Raw genomic sequence first — 19,458 nt, 5'->3', positions numbered from 1 at the left:
ATGTATATGTATACATTTCATCCATCTGTGATATACGTTTCCGGAGGCTTTAGGCCTGAATTGTATACAATAAATGCTTGTACATTTAGGTTAGTACTTAATTACATTAAGTAGAGGTGTAATCTTAAATGTCCATCATGTCTCCAAGATCTTGTTTATCTCGTTACACTGATCAAAAGGTTGTGTGGAATGCTTTGTTCTTGACTGCTGTCTAGGTAGGGCATGTGATTAAAATGTAGATTGTAAGGATACCAGACAGGGAGTCTACATTCAAATAAATAAAGCATTGTTTATAGAGAAGACACAATTATTTACCAGTAAAACAGGTCGACCTTTGTATAACAGTTCAACCTCTGTAACACTAGCCTTTGATTCGGATGACACTTGGATACGCCTACTTATTTTTGTATAAGAATAAGGCAATGTACACAATAAACTCAGATTGCTCTAAGACACGACCGTGATGCCTGTGTCTATTGCTTTCTCACGGTGGCCGCCATAACCACCTCTGATTTGGAGCCCCACAGCATATTAACGTAACATGGATTTATCCCTAACATTAATTCACACTCACAAATCGTTCCGCAGCACAAATCCTACAGCAATTACAGTAAAATGTAAGTAAATGTAGTTTTAATAACCCCATACAGCAGAAAAATCTACAGCAGTAGATAGTCATGCTGCGGATTTTTTTAATTCACAGCATGCTCTATTTGTTGCTGTAAGGCTGTAGATTTGCATTACAATTCAATGAATTTCACTGTGAAAATCCGCACTAAAAGATTTTGGTGCGGATTTACTCTGCGATGTGTGATGATACCCTTAGGGCTCAGTCAGACATGTGTTTCTTTTGCACACCTATGTGCGTTAAAAAAAAAAAAAAAGCGCACTAAGCCATATGGACAATGGATTGGGGACCACCAATGGACTTTGGTAGTCTGCTTTCCCCCCTTTTCAGTACAGAGGACGCTGGAGGTCGTAAGTGAGGACGGACCTCAATAAAAATTGAGTGGGTGCACACAAGATTCTAGAGACAGAGAGCAAGCAGGCGTGCTTAAGGCCCATTTACACACAACGATCATTGCTCAGAATTCATTTAAACAATGCCATATGAGCGATCATCGTTGCGTGTAAACACTGCCATCGTTTACTTTTGGGCTGAACAATGATTTTAAGGTGAGCTTAAAATCCATTGTTCAGCCGGAGAGAAGATAGCAGGAACCGCATGCTGTATTCTCCACGGGAGTCAGAGATTACATTGTATTCTACCAACAGCTCCTGCGATAACAAAGGAGCAGCATACAGATCTCAGACCACATGCTGTGCCCTGCAAACAGCTCCCGGAGGCACATTTACATGCAAATGAAGCCAATAAAGTGTTAATGGACATTAGTGTCCATTAACACCAAGCAAAATGATCGCTAAAACTGTCAATCTTTCAGTCGTTTGAAAGATTGTCTTTAGACATCCCTTGCTGTTCAGTCAGATCTTTGCTGGAACTTAGTGTTAAGAAAAACGTATCTGTTCTCTTCTTGTGTACACACTTTTTGGATGACTCTTTTGTTAAATACAAACTGGGTGTAAGCTGCCATTCTTGAGTTGGCACTGTCTACAGAAATATTATTTTCCCGATGCACAGGATACTTCATTGTAAATGTGTACATCAACTGTAAATTCCTTAACCCTTTCCAATCCAATTTGTATCCCGGTTTTCCTAGGGGGCTTACTCTTTTTCTGCCATTATACAACAGCGCTATATGCTGGCTAAAGCCAGTACTGCATGAGGTGACACGTTTAATAGGCTCTGACAGCAGAGAGGCTGGCAATATACAGTAAGAGAACCCCGATGGACGTCTTCCAACATCGGAGCTGTACAGCCTTAAATCATAATGTCCCTTTACTAGGATGCGTCCTATTCCATTCTGTTATTGACATGACCTTTAGATGTTATATGGCTCATTATTTTTGCATGAATTGGGTTTTTCAGTGGCACTTTACATTATAAATTGGATATGTATGACATTTGCACTCTTTACTTTTTTTTAGCAGAGGATACTATTTATCATATATAACGAGCTATTTGTCTGGGTGCCGCATTGAAAGCTACTTCTTATGATGTAGGTGGCCTTTATGTCTATCTTGATTGCTTGTAGCTGCCTTATAATTTATCTTGTGTTCCTTTTGATATAATATAATAACATATATGTATTATTCATGATGGGGATGCACATTTTTGTGTCGCTTTCTTCTCTTTGGTAATCAGTTATATGTTTTTGAAGCATGTGAGCACTGCACATTTTGATTCATGATGCCCTCGATTTCTCTCTTTTCCTCTTACCAGTATTTGTGTATATACACATTTTTGTGTGCCATTGAAGATACCTAACTTTCATTGACTATGATTTTAACCATTCAGGGTTTTCCTAAAAGGCTTTCTCTTTTTGCTGTTATACAACGGTGCCATCTGCTGGCTATACCCAGTGTGTGTGCACCAGAAAGGCTCCGACAGCGGAGTGGCTGGCAATAGATAGTAAGAATACCCTGTCGGACGTCTTCTGACATTGGAGCTGTACAAGCTTCAATCAGAATGTGGGAAGATGTCAGACAGTGGATTGGAAAGGATTAAGGGACCTCAATATTATATAGTAATGCAGAGCTTGCACTATGCCTATGTGATCTGTTCTGGATGAAACAGGGTTCATTTGCTAAATAATTTGTGAAAGTTTTCTGCCTTAGAAATAAAAAAAAATACAAAAATATGCAACATTTTAAAAAATTACTAGAAATTGGGTGAGGCTTTGCAGAAGGGTGCAGGGCCTCCGGTGGCCCAATAGATTTACTATAATTTGCACCATAAATTGGTGTAAATTATAGTACAACTCTATGCCACCTGATAGCTGGTGTAGATTTTATTTATATGTATCTCTTGTGCACTTGATTCCAGTGTACTTTGGATTAGGATTGGTGTATGACACATCAGTCTTAATAAATTCCTCCCGTAGACATAAACGTTTCAAACGTTGTGAGAAGGATGGGGGAGAGGGAGAATGCTTCACAGGGACTGTTTACTGAACCAAGAACTTGCAGTTCCACAAATATCTTTCTGGATGAGACCTAGTTGCACATTTCTCCAATGGACACAACCTGTTCTCTACCCTTCTGCTGGTTCTCCTTAAGGAGAATCTGTATTTTAGTGAGGCTGTAATGATGTAATGATGAAAGCAGAACTATTGCTTTATGTTAAATGAAAGTGAAGACATCAACTCTAAAAATAATTGTACCTTTTCAGATCAGCATCCTGATAAAATAATCACTCACTGAGTCGTCACATACATATTAAACAATGACCGGTGCCAGGCAGGCCGCTGACATTCATGGAACAGGACAGGCGGTTCATAAAGACAATCATTTTTGGCCTGTCTGCACTTAGTGATACACAGTAATATATTTGTTTGGAGTGGGTTACTTACACTTTTACTTCTCTGTTCTCAGCAGCTAAAAGAGAAAATATTGTCAGATATTATTACTTCTAAGACTTTTATATTACAGCTTCTAATATTTCTTATTTTTTTCCAATTCCCAATTATTGTTATAAAGACTTGTATAAAGGTTGGACACTGGGTTTGATTGGATCAGTTTGTTGTCGAACAAGCAGACCGAGCACCATTGTCAGAGACATGGAGGCACCAACTCTAAATAAGATGTGCGGGTGAGAGACACTACAACTTTTTTTCTTCTTTTTTGTTCCTTAATGCATAAGGGTGGCTTCACACAAACGTCTTTTGTGCGTACATACGCGCGCACAAAAACACGTGTCTATTACAACACATGCATTCCCTATGATGTGTGCACATGTCCGTGCTTTACAGGCGTGTGCCTGTAAAGATAGGACATGCGTGCACCCATTGTTTGAAGGCAATGGTCTGCCGGCACCACTGAATTGTTTTTCAGGGAAGGGCTTTACATATAAGCCCTTCCCTGAAAAACAAGAATTTTAGTGGTTTTTTAAAAAAAAAAATACTTACCAGTCTGCCGCTGCCGTGCGGCAGATGTTTCCTTCATTCCCATGAGGAAAAAGAATTCCCTGCTGCTGCACCTGCCACATAAAGAATTCCTTACCCCAGCTGTGACAGAGGACAGCTGCAGTAGGGGATCCGGCTGCCGGCACCCAGTAATTGTTTTTCAGGGAAAGGCTTTAAATATAAGCCCTTCCCTGAAAAACAAAGAAAAGTGGTGTTAAAAATTTAAAAAAAAAGTGCTCTGAATGAATGAAAGGCGAGAGTTTCCTGTGATTGGCTGAGCGCCTTAGCCAATCACAAGCAGCACTTTAAGCAGGCGGGAATTTTAAATCTGAATTATAAACTGCTTAGAAGAGCTGAGGACAGTGCCGAGAGGATGCTGCTGAGCCCTGTCAGCTGAAGGGAGGTATGTTTTTTAAAAATTTATTTTTAACACCACTTTGCCTTTTTTTTCTGGGAAGGGCTTATATTTAAAGCCCTTCCCTAAAAAAACAATTACAGGATGCCGGCAGCTGGATCCCCTACCGCAGCTGTCATCTGTGACAGCTGTGGTAGGGAATTCTTTATTCCCCGCAGGGATGAAGAATTACTTCGCTGCAGATGTCAAAGATGTGGCAGATGCAGCAGGGAATTCTTTTTCCTCGAAGGGATGAAGGAAATATCTGCCTCAAGTGGCAGACGTGCTCTTCATCCCTGTGGGGGCACGGCATTGGCGGGCAGGTAAGTGTTTTTTTGTTTTTTTTTGTTTTACACTAAAATTCTAGTTTTCAGGGAAGAGCTTATATGCAAAGCCCTTCCCTGAAAAGCAATTACGGGGTGCCCTCAGACCATTGCCGTCAATGGAGCCGCCGGCAGTGCAATGCACGGACCTGCATTCATGCATGTTTTTGCCCGCACATGGGTGTGCAATTATGTACGCACAAAAACATGCTCGTGTGAAGCCACCCTAAACCTAAACTAACTAAATCATTAGTGGAAAAAAAGAAATTAGGTAATTCCCACATTTTTATTTTTTGCTTTAATAATTAATATTGTTTTTCCCACCAAATCTTTATATTCAGCCCTTCAAGCTACAAATGAGGACACCTCTTTAGCAGGCGCACCAATGAATGTCAATACTGCCAGGTATATTTGTTTTGTTATCTTGGGTGAGTGTAAGCAAATTAATACATTTATGACGTTAATTATGTAAGATCTAAATATAAACCTCCATTTTTATTCCTAAAGTTTTAGACACCTTACAGTGACTTTTCTTACCTGGAGGCTTTTTCTGGCACATCTTATACAGAAATATTAAGACAACAAGAACAACTGCAGCGAGTACACAGCCTACTCCGATATAAATCCCTGCAAGAAAGAAATTGTCCAGGACAAAGAGCTTCTAAATCTCAGTGCAAATCATACAAAATTACCTGCAAATAAATCAAGTCTCGCCATTATTCTTAAAAAAGGTTTGTACCGTGAGTGAAAGTTAACCCCCCAACCACAGGATGGGTTTGACCACTAGGACTCCAACCAATCCTGAAAACAAAACTCATGTCCTGAAGTGAGGGGAGCAGCAGTCACACATGCACACAGCGCTCCATTAATTTCAGTTGGACCACCGGAGATAGCTAAGTTCAAGAGCTTGGTAGACCTACTAAAATGAATGTGCCCTCACTACAGGACTTGCTGGAGTTGTGTTCTTGGCATCAGTGCAGGTCCCAATGGTCAGATCTCCACCGATCAGAAATGTATCTTTTAATCACAACACAAGCCTTTTAATGCAATCATTGCCTATGAAGTCAACTTTTGTATATCCAATATGTATCATGGCAAAGTAAATGTTTTGAGGAGCTACATAAAATACAATTCCTAATTATAATGTTCTTATTGGAAATGCTTCCTGCAGTCATGGATGTATTCCATTAACCTGAATGGCTTCAGAGAATCTGCTTTTATTTTGCAGTCCTAGGCTCTCGCTCATGACCTGAAGGTTGCAAGTTCAATCCCCACATGGTTCAGGTAGCCTGCTCAAGGTTGAATCAGCCTTTGATTCTTCGGAGTTTGGTAAAATGAGCACCCAGCTTGGTGGGGGGTAATAAATGAATTACCTAAAAGCGCTGCGGAATAAGCTGGCACTATACAATTAATAAGATTTATTTTATTTATTTTGCCATAGCCATCAGTAGGATACAGACCGCGCTTCACAATGTACCGTGAATAAAGTTGTATCTACTTATAAGTCAAGAGTTTTCGATTTGATCTCATCACTCCTGTTTTTAATATAAGCAGTGCAATGATAATATTACCAATTCATGTGTATTGCGGAGGGTTGGGAGGAATAGGTATCAGATGAGTGCTTAATCAACATCTATCTTAGGTATATGGGCAACCTTAGGCAAAAATGGTATCAAATATTTTAAAATGCCCTTTTTTTAATTGTGTGACTGGTGGCAACACCGAAACCTACTGCAGTATTAATGAACTGAACATAGATGGCCATAGAGTTCTATGGTACTCTAAACTGAGTTCAGTAGAATCACTGGGTTCTGAGTGTTGATGCCATAACACGAACTCCAGAAAGTAGTTATATAATGACTGTGTATACTGGGTATACTAAACAATAATCACATAAGTCTCTATCCATGGATGGACTTACCTTTTTTGCTCTTTGATAGTGATGGTACTTCACCTCCTTCTGTGGCACCTATAACCATTTATATTAAAGGGAAACAAAATAGATCATGGAACGTGACTATAATATAGCCCTGGTCAAAAGGCATTCACAGTACCTAGTTAAGAGGCGACACTATGATCAATGCAAGCATTGAATCATTTGTCCATCTAGCTAAGTATATATTGTTGCCCTCCACTCATTTGGCTATGTAGCAAGTATTGCTATGTGAAGCCCAGAATTTGTAATTTATTTAAATTCTATCATTAAACTATTAATTATTTCACCAATAATAATAGCATCAGATCCTTGCAGCGTTACATCCCTTTATCTCTACTTAAGGCCCATTTACTTTCCTTTGCCCTTCTACACAGTGTCAGACTGGGGTACATATGACTATACAACGCTGTCCAGGATTAGGGGTGCACTCATCAGAGACACCCTTGTGAAGTAAGTCACATACTTCTCTACTTTTGGGAGTGTGCCTGCTGGAGCGCTGGGCACTTTTTTTTGGTTGATATATTGCTGTTGTTTCTCTGATATATACACATATATTCGGAATCCTCATCGGATCCTCTCCATGATTGGATGTCATAAGGACCAGTGACCATCAGGTTCCCCACCGTAAATCACAACATTGGGATGCACCCAAGCTCCCTGCCCCTAAGGGATACTCTGGTATCATCTGCCTGGATTTTTGATGTACTGGTGTTCCCTAGGTGAGTTAATAACATCCTTATTAGAGATGAGTGAACGTGCTCATTTAGAGCAATTACTCGACAGAGCGTTGCTTTTTTCAAGTAACTGCCTAATAGAGCGAAAAGATCCGGAGGGGGCTAGAGGTGAGCGGGGGGTTGCGAGGGGGAGCCGGGAGGGTAGGGGGGAGAGAGAGAGCTCCCCCCTGTTCCACCCCGCCCCCCAAATCTTTTCGCCCGAGTAGGCAGTTACTCAAAAAAAGTTATGCTCGTTCGAGTAATTGCCCTAAACGAGCACGTTCGCTCATCTCTAATCCTTATATTTCATTACCACTAATTGGTTATTATTAAGAATACTCCTTTCCCACTTGTGACTGCTGCCTTCTGATTGTGCCTTTTCGTACATGCTAGTCTGTTTTGCTTTTTCCGTGTTCTGTCTTAGTTCACCGTTTGGTGAGTGTGAAGTCTATTTCTCAGTGTCCATATTATGTCTGAATTCCTGAGTTCTGTCTATGCTGTCTGAGTTCGGTCTGAATTTCTGAGTTTGTTCGTTTGGAAGACGTAACAATGTGATTAAATGAACAGTTTTGTCACCTGAGACCCTAAAAATGGTTCCACCCTTGGCCTTTAAAAAGGCTCTCAGAGGCTAATTGTGTATAGTGGACCTCTTTTCCCACTTGTGTAAAGCTTGTTGACCACCAGACACTTCTATGACACAACCGAAGAGATTTCACCCAGTTAACTGAGTTTGAGAGGGGGCATTATTGGAGCAGCTGGATGGTCATATTGATGAATTGCACGCCACCTGGTCCATTCTGACCAGACTATTAAGAGGTGTTGTGATCAGTGGATGTGTGAGGGCACACACACAAAGCAACCAGGCTTAGGATGCCCTTGATGACCACCAGTAGAGAGGATCATCTGATTGTCCATGTAACAGTCTGGAGTGAGTTCTGACCCTCGTGTTGTAACCCGAACAGACAAATAGCATGGTCAAGGAAAGCCAAGGGTCGGTAATGGGTAGGTATCTGTTGCAGTACAAGGGAGCAGGCAAGTAGTGTAGTCAGGATTTAGCCAGAGGTCAGTAATGGGTATCAGCAATCGTGTAGGGAGGAGCTGTAGGTAGTAGAGCTTGACTAGAGGCAAAGAGCACAATAATCTCGCAAAGGTGAGAGACCAGGTTTATATGGGGTGTGCAATCAAGGGACAGGGTGGAGCCAATCAGGGAAACAGGAGCAGAAACTGGGAACAAGGACAAGTGTAGCAGACAGGGTCAGTTCTCTGGGTGGTGAAGATGGCGGGGTAAAACCTGATGGTGTGTCACGGGTGGCTCTAACATCTTCTTTCGGAAGATCCAAAGTGTAGTCAGCCCAGCCACACAAAGGACCCACTAATAGCAGCCGTGCTGAATAATTTTATTACCTATGTGTTCTTGTGACATCAGTGCCCCTTTACAGTAAACGAACCGAATTTTTGCTGATTTTTCATCTCAACAAGTTACTCTTCTTATACCCAACCTCTGAACATCCGCAGTCTCAGTTATCTGATGGACGATCCCTGGGGGTGCTTCTGACACATGAAGGGAAAACAACACATACCCCTTCATTTTCTTATTACATCCTTTCTTTCGCGGCTCCAGTCACACTTAACAACTTGGTTACTCAGTCCTCATTCGCTCCCAACATGGAGGTAATTAAGCGGAGGGAATATGCATTTGCCACTGCTGACTCCAGGAAAACAGGATCTGCACTCCACACGCCCCGAAGGGGAGATATTCCAAAGGCACAGGGATAGGCTCAAGGCTTGGCTCAGGTAACAGCATCAGATCTCCTGTCTACTCCTCACACGTCCTCCTTTACTGACTACATCTCTGCTCCCTTCTCTGGTAACGCTGACTATTGCACCACCGCATCCCACCTACTCTCTACTTCATGTTCCGATTACCACTCACTCTCTAACTCCTCTTCCAATGTTCCTGACGAGCTCCCCATGTCACACATCCAGCAGGTTAGGGAGACAAACAACACCACCAAAATAGGCTGAAGCAACACAAAACATAGCAAACATGAATACCCCAGAATAGGACAAACAGATCCAGCATCCTCCGAACACAGAGGGAATAAGTCCGGTATGGGGATTACTCAGTGTACTAACCCATTACTGGCTCCTGACCTCCCAGTAAAGGTTTAGCAGGGGAGCTCTCCATGGAGCTGAATAAATCAGCAGATGGATATACCGCAGGATACCATACAGAACCTGTATACCTCCATGACCACCAGTATCACATCTTGCACTCAAGCTAGAGGTGGTGCAATAGGGTACTAGAGCCTCCAAGCCTCCCTCCCCATATCACATCTTGCATCTAAGCTAGAGGCGGTACAACAGGGTACTAGAGCCTCCCTTCAAGTATTCAGTTTTCCACAATAAATTATCCTTTTGTTCTGATATTGCAATTACATGCTAGTATTAACATTACAATCACACATAGAAAGTTTCATTTGATTCTGACAATTCCTCCTGGGTGCTTGATTTTTTTGACAATGACTGTATATATTACACATACAATATATTTGCTCCATTATAGGAGCAAGAAAACGAAACCCACTGTCTGAACAGAACTTTCATCTGGCTGAACTAAATGGCAAGGAATGGACACAATTGACTATAATGGGTCTGTTCAGTTTCTAGCCGTCTCTCTGGCATTCTACAGGACAAAATAGAGTTGTGTGCCGCTATTGCTATTCTGTCCTGTTTAATCAAATACAGTGATGGAGGTTTTGAAAGAACTCTCCAATGCTGTTGTAAACAGACCCTTACACACACGTTCCATACAAGTTACACACATATTGAAGACATATCATACACATATACATACTCATGGCTAGAGTAAGTTGAGTTGGATGAGATGAATGCCCATCTGCCAACAATACCCAAAACTACCAAAACCCATCCACCCAACCACCACCCATTTCCCACCCCTTTTTACCTGTAGCAAAAATAAGACCAAGGAGACAGGAAAGAGTAACATAGTATGCTAGGCTGAAAGAAGACAATGTCTGTCTATTTCAGCCTATTTCAATCCCTTAGTTGATCCAGGGGAAGGCAAAAATCCCATGAGGAAGAAGCCAATTAGCCCATTTGGGGAGAAATTCCTTCCCGACTCCCTAATGGCAATCAGAATAATCCCTGGATCAACCTTTGATAGTTCCTACCTGATTGTAAGACCCAGAACTACAAACCCACAGGTCACCTAATGTCTATATCCTGTAATATCCTTTCGCTCGACAAAGACGTCTAGTCCCCTCTTAAACTTCTCTATGGATTTTGCCATTACCACGTCCTCAGGCAGAGAGTTCCACAGTCTCACTGCTCTTACAGTAAAGAACCCCCTTCTGTGTTGGTGATGAAACCTGCTTTCTTCTAAACGTAGCGGATGCTCTCTTGTTACTGACGCAGTCCTGGGTATAAACAGATCATGGGCGAGATCCTTGTATTGTCCTCTCATGTATTTATACATAGTTATTTTCTAGCCCCTTAGCCGTCTTTTTTCCAGGGTGAATAATCCCAATTTTGATAGCCTCTCTGGGTATTCCAGTCCTCTCATTCCATTTATTAGTTTAGTTGCCCTTCTTAGAACCCCCTCAAGCACTGCAGCATCCTTCCTGAGCACCGGTGTCCAGAACTGCACATAGTATTCCATGTGACAAGTGCCTTATATAGTGGAGGAATAATGTTCTTGTCCCTCGCCCCTATACCTCTTCTAATACACCACAAGACTTTATTAGCTTTTGCAGCATCTGACTGGCATTGGTTGCTCCAGTTACATCTACAATCCACTAGTACCCCCAGGTCTTTTTCCATATCACTTTTCCCTAGTGGTACCCCATTTACTGTATATTGGTGACATCCATTGGATTATAATGGGCACTGAGGTTGTTTATTACAAAAAATAAATAACTGTTTTTAATATTAAGATTCCTGCGTTATCAGCAACAATGAAATATAAAACAGTAATACCTCCATAAATAAAGGACAATGTATACAACAATGAATGAGAGCTAGACAACAGGGGATGTCCTTTGAGCTACAAACTGGTGACATTTTGTACTAACCAGCTTACCCTGAGCCATAACCCAGCTCGGAGGCACCGACATTACCACCTGCAGACACCATAAATTCTAAGAACAAGTGACTCGAAAGGAGCCTTAGCATCTGGTCAGTCTCAAACATGAATTCCTATGTTGCAGCACTCGGTTAGTGTCTAAGGCTTTGGGGTTTATATTGCAAAATAATTTTTAGTGGGGCAGACTCTGCGGGGTATTAGGCGGGTGCTGCTGTATGGGATTCCAGGTTCACAGTTTCATTTCAGTTCCTGTGCTTATTCAGTGCATCTTTGGATAAAATATGCCATTCTGCTTATGACAGTCGGCTACTTCAGTTGGCTCTCTCCTTTGCATTTTTTGAGGCTTTTCGTCTGGGAGAGTTAGCATCCCCCAATAATTTACATCCTGGGAGTTTACTAGCGGAGAATGTTGATTTATAAGCCGAATGGGTTGAGTTTTGTTGCATTGATCAAAAACATATCAGTTTGGATGCAGTCGATGAGTTGTTCAATTTATTGTTCCGGACTCTGAGGTATGCCCAGTGGATTGCCTGAGGCATTATGGGAGATTGACGCAAGCGGGTTGTTTACCACTTTTGCGTAATCAGGACGGGTCCTATCTCGTTATCAGTTCATGGTGGTTTTTAGGCATTTCCTGAGGGTAGCGAGTGTTAGTGGGAAAGTCTATTCCTCTTATTCTTTCCAGATTGTGGCAGCGACTGAAGCGGCACTTTGAGGTATGGATGAAGCTGTGAACTGGCCATTCGGCGATAGGAATCACCCAGATTTCATTCTTATGTACATCCTGATCTGTTGTGATGTTTTAATGGGACATCTTCTCAAGGGTTGTTGGTTGGGGAAAATGCAGTGCTTGGGGGGTAGTTTGTGTATTTGATACTTTAGCTGATTATTATTTTTACCTTTCCAGGTCTCCCCCTTTGCCTAATTTGGATTTTAGCACATTCCTATGTCTATTAGGGAACTCTGTTAGCATATGTGAGACTGAATGGGCGACAGCTCGGTTTTCCTTGCAGTGGTGCAGCATCCACTTGTTGGAACTCTGAGGTATGCTTTTGAGGCAGGTATTGCCTGAATTTAATACTTATACCCAGTTAGACAGGGACCCTAATATTCTTGTTCTTCATGTTGGGGACAACGATTTCGGGGCCTGGCCCTCTCATGATCTGGTCCGAGATATGAAGCATGGCCTTCTGGGTTTGTGGGTCCTGCAACTGGGCCTAGTAATTGTGTAGTCGGATATTATCTCAAGAAAGCAATGGAAGTTTGCCTGCTCCATGGAGTGGCTTAACAAAGCCTGGATTAATCTAAATAAGTAAAGCCATTTCAAAATTTGTTGCTAAGAATGGAGGCATGTGTATAGCACAGGGATCTTGAGTCAGGCGAAGCCAAAATCTGGAGGGATGATGGGGTGTACCTTTATGACGTGAGTATCACTATTTGGTGCCTTGCACTTCAGGACAGCATTAAATGAGTTTGGGCAACCTTGAGGTAGTCAATAACTGCTTTCTGTGGCAGGAGGAATCCTTGGAGTTGGTGATTAATTTGGATGAGAGGGAAGCATTATGTGGCAGGTACTAGAAAAAATACCACCACCAGATGATCCATCCATACCTCCTCCAACACCTGTGTCCAGTACTCCCAAAATTGCCCACACATGGAATACGCTGCACATGTACCACCTGATGAAAAATGCTGAACCAATGCTCCCGCTGCTTGCATACCAGTTCCCACGGACCATCTGGACACTCTATGCTCCTTACCTCCACATTTGGAGTCAGCTGCCAAAAATAATCCCATTGTAGGTGAGAGAGAGCATCCACTATGTTATTCTGAACCCCTGGAACATTAACCGCCACCACCCGCATGTTAAGGAAAAGACAAAAAAGAACCAAATGATGGAGAAAGCGCATCACCAGAGAAGACGACACAGAAATAGTGTTGATTGCCATTACCACTCCCATATTATCAAAATGCATAATATTGTCACTGCAACCATGATTGAGAACAGTTCAAGAAGGACAAGATTCTTTGTTATACTGGATTGGACACAGTGTGCCGGCCATGGTGCCGCACACCACTGCTCCAGATAAAACGCCCAATACTGATGAACTGATGCAACCATGAATAAATTGAAACTTGCACTTGCAAGTTAATTCGATATCCATAAAGACCCTCCATACTCATAAGTCCGCACAATGGTCAGCCACGAGTCAAACATAATGATATGGTTCCTGGATGCCTGCCATCACAGCAGCCAGCCTTTGACAATTAACTTTGCCTAGCTTTATAATATGACAGGCAAAGTTTAATATACCCAGCAATGACTGTAAATCCCGAAGAATGCTTTTCCGTAAATGATACACCTGCAGGACATCTGCTTTTAGGGCCACCGACGTGTCATCTGCAAGTCAGCACTCCATGGCCACCTAATCAATCGTAATACATAAAAAGCTAATGGCAGCAGCTCTGTCCAGATACTTATTTAGAAATGGGGTTATGTTTTTTCCAACTTCATTGGAGTCAGTCCCATTTCCAGAGGAACTGCCTGTTCTGCCAGACTTCTTCCTCTTTTTAAGGCACTGGGATGCAGAATGGGAGGTACCATTGCAATGGGAATAGGCATGCTTAAACTAACAAGCATCCTCAAACTTACAATGTCCATTACTGTACTGCCAGCATACCCCTAATTTCAAGCTACCACCTTGGCCTGACTGACCAGCTTGCCCAAACACTCTGGCCACTTCCAAGAAAGGACTGACCCTGTTTTACCAGCACTATTAACCATAGCCATAGCGCAATATATTTTCAGTCCCACCCAATAATGGCCCACAGCACCTTCTTCTGCCTAAATTGCACATGTAGTGGAGCCAAGCCTGACCTCCATAAACCCAATGAGCTTCACCAATGGAATCCATGTAGCAGAAAAGGGCCAAACAATGTTCAAGCGCCTTTTCCCTTATCATAATAGCTATAATTTCAAAGGCTTGTAGCCAACCTCTTTTCTTCCTCCTGCTCCTTACTTTTGTCCCACTTGCCCTTATCGAAATTTAATTTGGTGAGCAGAAGGAGAGAGAATTACTCTATGTATTCATCTTTATAAATGAGTTCTTTTACCTCCAGCTTTAAGGGAGCATTGAGCGGACTTTTAAAACGTAAACCTCCACCCACGCCTTACCATCCAAACATATGGCACCTGCATCCTTAGAAGACTCAGTTTGCATTAATACTGCCACTACTGCCTGCAATGCAGTTTAAGAAGCACAAAGCACCCAATCTGCCATACCCAAGATGCCACAGGTGACGAAAATTAAAAACCTAATGTGACAGAAGGTGTTTGCCTCAATTTCCCAAACAAATACCGCAAAAAAACACAAATTCCCACATATTATCCCCCTCTCCACTCTGGGAAATTCCCAAACCGTGACTAACCTCCCCTCTGTCCCATTGACGCCTCCCAAACTACGCAAAGATTGAGGACAGGAAAGAAGAGGAGAGAAGAGAATAGGTGATTCTCTCCCACCTGGCTGCCCAGGAACTGTGATCCAGTCATCTACTTTTTCCTGAATACACTGGGGCTCTACAACCACGTCCATCTCCATGGCTTCAGGTGCTGACATGCACTGGTGTGAGCAACATGGCTGAGGGACAGGTGGTGGAAGCTGACTAACCCCTCCTTACCAGGTCCCTTGAAACTGAAGCCACCATTTGTAGTGGAGGTGCAGGGGTTATGGCTTCTGGCCTGTCACATAGCAGCAGTACACGAGCCTCGCTCCTGAAAGTCTTCTCCAACTGATTCCTGTCAGGACCAGCAGTGTGGAAACAGGACCTGAATGATGAAGTCACAGGCTCCACACAACACAAAAGCAGGGTGATTGCTGGCTGTATTAGGAAGCAGCCATCCTGCTCTGCAAAAGTTCTAAGCTTGTGAGCGAGGCTTCCTCTCCTCTACTAGGTCAGTGCTGTGAGAGCGGAGAGGAGCCCGAGCAGGAGATACTGTGCAGAGACTGCAATGTGCTGGGAGTGCAGGGGGCCGGCCTACACCTGACTTAGGGGTCCACTTCAGGATTCCCCAGCTCCCTGGTGTGCGAGTCTGTGTCTGTTTCTACAATTGGGGTGGCTTTACAGGGAACGATTATCTAAATACTCGCTCAAAAGAGTGAATGCAAATAACAGTATAAACATGGGCACCAACAGGGTGATGAGCAATAATTCATTTACTAGTTACTAGTTGTTTAGTTTCACCTCATGTAAAAAATAGCCATTGGTTGATCCAAATGGAATAACTACTGACCAACAATTGTTCTGTGTAAAAGAACAAAAGCAACAGCCGTCTGAATGCTAACAACTCACTTGGATGACTATTCCAAACGACTATTCGGAAGACAGTTGTCCAATGGAAACCACCCTTACTTAGAACAGCCCTTTAGTCTGGGCAAAGTTCTCTTCTTGAATCCACTTTTACACTCACAATGAAATACGCTTCAATGTCTGCCACGCAAACGACCTGCAGACTTGTTTTACTGACCTTTATGATCTGTTGGCATAATATTAGAAGAAACATCTGGCAGGTTAACAACATCTTTCAGGTCGGCAGTAAAGTTATCTTCGATCTTTCCATCTGTAGAGCACATCAAACAAAATGCAAATTTACTTTATGGAGAAGCTGTATATAAAAGGTTAATTGGTCGCCATATACAGTATATTCATATATAATACCGATTTCAGTTATAACTTTACAACCTGGTTTGTTGTGAACCATACAGTCACTTATCTGATATAGTAGTGTTACCAAGTTTATGCAGTTTTTTTTAAATATATGATTACAAAATCTGACAAATCTGTCAGCAACATACCTTATTTACTAAGTGCTGGCTTGGAATTATTCTGTACAGTCGCACAAAAATTAAGGGGATTGCTCAAGACAATTGTTTTTCTAAATGTCGAAATTGTTATGGACTAAAAAAAATATGGTGCTTTCATTGATTTAGTCCGAAACACTCTGGTTCTTCCCTCTGGAAGAACCAGAGGTGACATGCTTTGATACCCACATGAGTGGTGCAACCAATCACTGCCTTTAGTGGACTAATGACAGATAGAAAGTAGTTCTCCATCATCCATAATATGAAAGTCCATGTTTCTGACATAGTATTAATATGACTTTTATATTGTGGATGCTGGAGAAATACCTTTGATCTGTATGTTGACTCGAGGCTCAGCTTGGTGGCATACTTCTCCTTACATTACAAGAGATTCCCCATGGCTGAGATCTACGTGTTCTTGTGGATGGCGGTGAGCTGATGGCTCCTTTTTCTGTTACATTTTGTTTAGTGGTCTTGTGTTGTACATTGCTAAGGCCAGTGATTGCCTCAAGTGGTCATGTGCATATATGCGTACATCATACTTTCAGGAAGGCAAGCAAAGCCTGGCAGAGGGGACCAGAGCAGTGAGAATGGTACAGGAAAGATCAAACTAGTGAGTATACTTTTTTATCATATGACATTTCCAATATTTAGATTTAAAAAATTGGACAACCCCTTTCAGCTGGATATATTCTAAAAGGTGTTTTGTTGTGGAAATGACCGCCAATTCTGCCTTTGGGTCACTTGTTCAAGTTTCTCATTATTACCCCAGACATTGACCAATCGTTGCAGGTGTGCTTGGTACAGCAACATTTATGGACATGGTACTTTTATTTATGAAGGTGGAAAATATTATATATCTTGTTCTGGTTTGCCCCATAACCTTGAAGAGTCCATAAAAATGCTCCATTTAGTTTTAAAGTTATAGGTGAAGAAGAAAAAAGCCTGTTACCATAAAATGTTTAAAACAAATGAAAGAATTGCTGATTTTCTCACAACTAATCCATTATCCCATTTTTACATTCACCGAGAGCAACTCAGTTCACTGTTTAATGAGGAGTACAGTACTGAAGATGGTATCAAGGGAGAGAGCAACTCATATTTCCGATGTAATTTCATATATTTTAGTAAAGACTCTCCAATTACTGAATATTCCATAGAATATATTTTTCTACTATGTTTTAACGGAACAAACTTTTGACCACAAGTCTCCAAGCGCCAATACCGAATACTCAATACATTTGGGACAATTGTTTTTCCATTGGCTTTTCTAATGATCCAAAATGCAGTATTGCATTACAGTTTTGAAAGTCGCAAACTATCTCAGTGTAACAAAGCAGAATTTATAAAAAATAAATGGGGTTAAATGGGTCAAATTTAGTTGTGTATTTACTACCGTTTTCTCACGTTGCATTGCCATGTTCATGAAGCTGATGTGCCACTTTTCCTGACATGTATTAAGATGGCAGAAAAAGTGGGTGGAACTTTAAGTTTCATTGAGTTCAACTCATTTATGAAGAATTTAGTGTTTTTTGTTAAGCCTATACTAGATTCATGCACTTCACATGGGAGAGATACCAGCACACTGCTTGCATGGTGCACCACTATTAATAAATCTGCCTTAATATATTTTAATAGGTAACGCTGACATATTTTTAATACTAGTAGACACAATTCTATTTAAAAAGATTTTTGAGAATAAATCAATAAAGGTTTCAAATTTTAATGGGAGATTTTTCAAATGAAACATTTGTATGACGTTACATTGCAGACCGTGCAGAATGGACATCATCAGAACCCAGTGTACTCATAGTCCACTTAATACCCGCTCACCAGTACCCAAGATGCAGGCGAGCGCCATCAATTTGGGAAATAGAGAACAGAAACCAACCCTCAAGTGATATTAAAGTATTCAAGCTTTATTTAGGAATTCCATAAAATTCAAAATGGACATAAAGTGCAAGCAGAATAGAAAAGAAAATAGAATCAGACAAAGCTACATAAAATCATTTATGTGAATGATCAGTAATGCAAAATTAATCCCATTACTATGGATGGAAATGGTGATTGGGGCCATAATAACACAAAAAATGCTGCTTAATTGTAAGGATTTACTAAGAAAGCATCTGTCTCTGAGGGGGATTTGTAAATCTTTTTACTATTACATTACATCTGGCCATTATGGTAAAATAACGCCAGTGACTCGTATACAATAGTTCATTGTCATGAAATGGCCCGACTCTACAACTGCATACAGAAACTTTGCAGAGTTTTTATAGTATTCTTCCTAACTGCAGACTATATTAATCTGCAGTCAGACTGAGTTTCCCCAGGCAGCCATTTATGACTTGTGTTTTCGTCCTCAGAAGTGTGCACACATATGGATGTGCATCTGCATAAACTAGTCTTTTATACAAACATAAATCAAAGTGTGACTACAAAAACTCCACAGCCCACAGTACAGCGAAATACCCAGTGTATTTCATATTCTACTCAATATTTTACAATCTGGCAGACTGTCATCTGTGATTTATGCTTGAATAAAGTTTATGAAAATTCTATTTGTCTGTGCACGCTCCTACTACCACATGCAGATTATACAGGGGGGAAGAAAATAGTCCTCAATTTGCATGTAACTCCTGTTCTATTTGGATTTTGTAGCTCTTTCAGTAGAAAAGATTCATTTTCACAGGATAACACAAAGATGCCACAGGTATATCACCATAATTGTGTAATCATACGTATTTCTGTTAATAGGAGCTCACTGATATATGCAAGGATATCCCATTCACAAGTCCCTAAGATCCCCAAGTCCCACATTCATTTACTTTTTATTGTAACTGTAGGTCTTATCCCAAATTAAAGCAGCCATCCAGTTGCGGGCCAAAATACTGTCCAGAGACCGGAGGAGAAGTTATATTACTTGCCTTGGTCTTCTGTGTCGTTGTCCCATTGATCAACCAGTTCTGGGCTCCCTTTTCAGTCGTCCAAACTGGCCACCACAATCTTCTAACTATCCAATCCGCTCAGTGTATTGGTAGTGTTAGACTATGCACTCTAACTGCTCCCTAATTGGCCAGCTAGCTCAATTACAGAGCAGCACATA

General features: G+C 41.5%; 1 protein-coding gene across 1 annotated transcript in view; it reads right to left on the bottom strand.

The window, feature by feature from the left end:
* EMCN (endomucin) overlaps positions 1-19,458 on the bottom strand; it is a 141,217-nt gene that overhangs the window by 4,459 nt on the left and 117,300 nt on the right. The window contains exons 7-10 of the mRNA XM_066573976.1: positions 16,019-16,111; positions 6,661-6,708; positions 5,277-5,366; positions 3,471-3,495 (exon numbers count right to left, since the gene is read on the bottom strand). Coding sequence (XP_066430073.1) covers positions 3,471-3,495; positions 5,277-5,366; positions 6,661-6,708; positions 16,019-16,111 — 256 coding nt within the window. The remainder of the gene's footprint in view (positions 1-3,470; positions 3,496-5,276; positions 5,367-6,660; positions 6,709-16,018; positions 16,112-19,458) is intronic.

Source organism: Eleutherodactylus coqui, chromosome 7 (genome assembly GCF_035609145.1).
Source record: "Eleutherodactylus coqui strain aEleCoq1 chromosome 7, aEleCoq1.hap1, whole genome shotgun sequence".
Taxonomy (NCBI): domain Eukaryota; kingdom Metazoa; phylum Chordata; class Amphibia; order Anura; family Eleutherodactylidae; genus Eleutherodactylus; species Eleutherodactylus coqui.
Note: the sequence above shows the minus strand (reverse complement) of the source record. Positions and strands in the feature narration are given on the sequence as shown.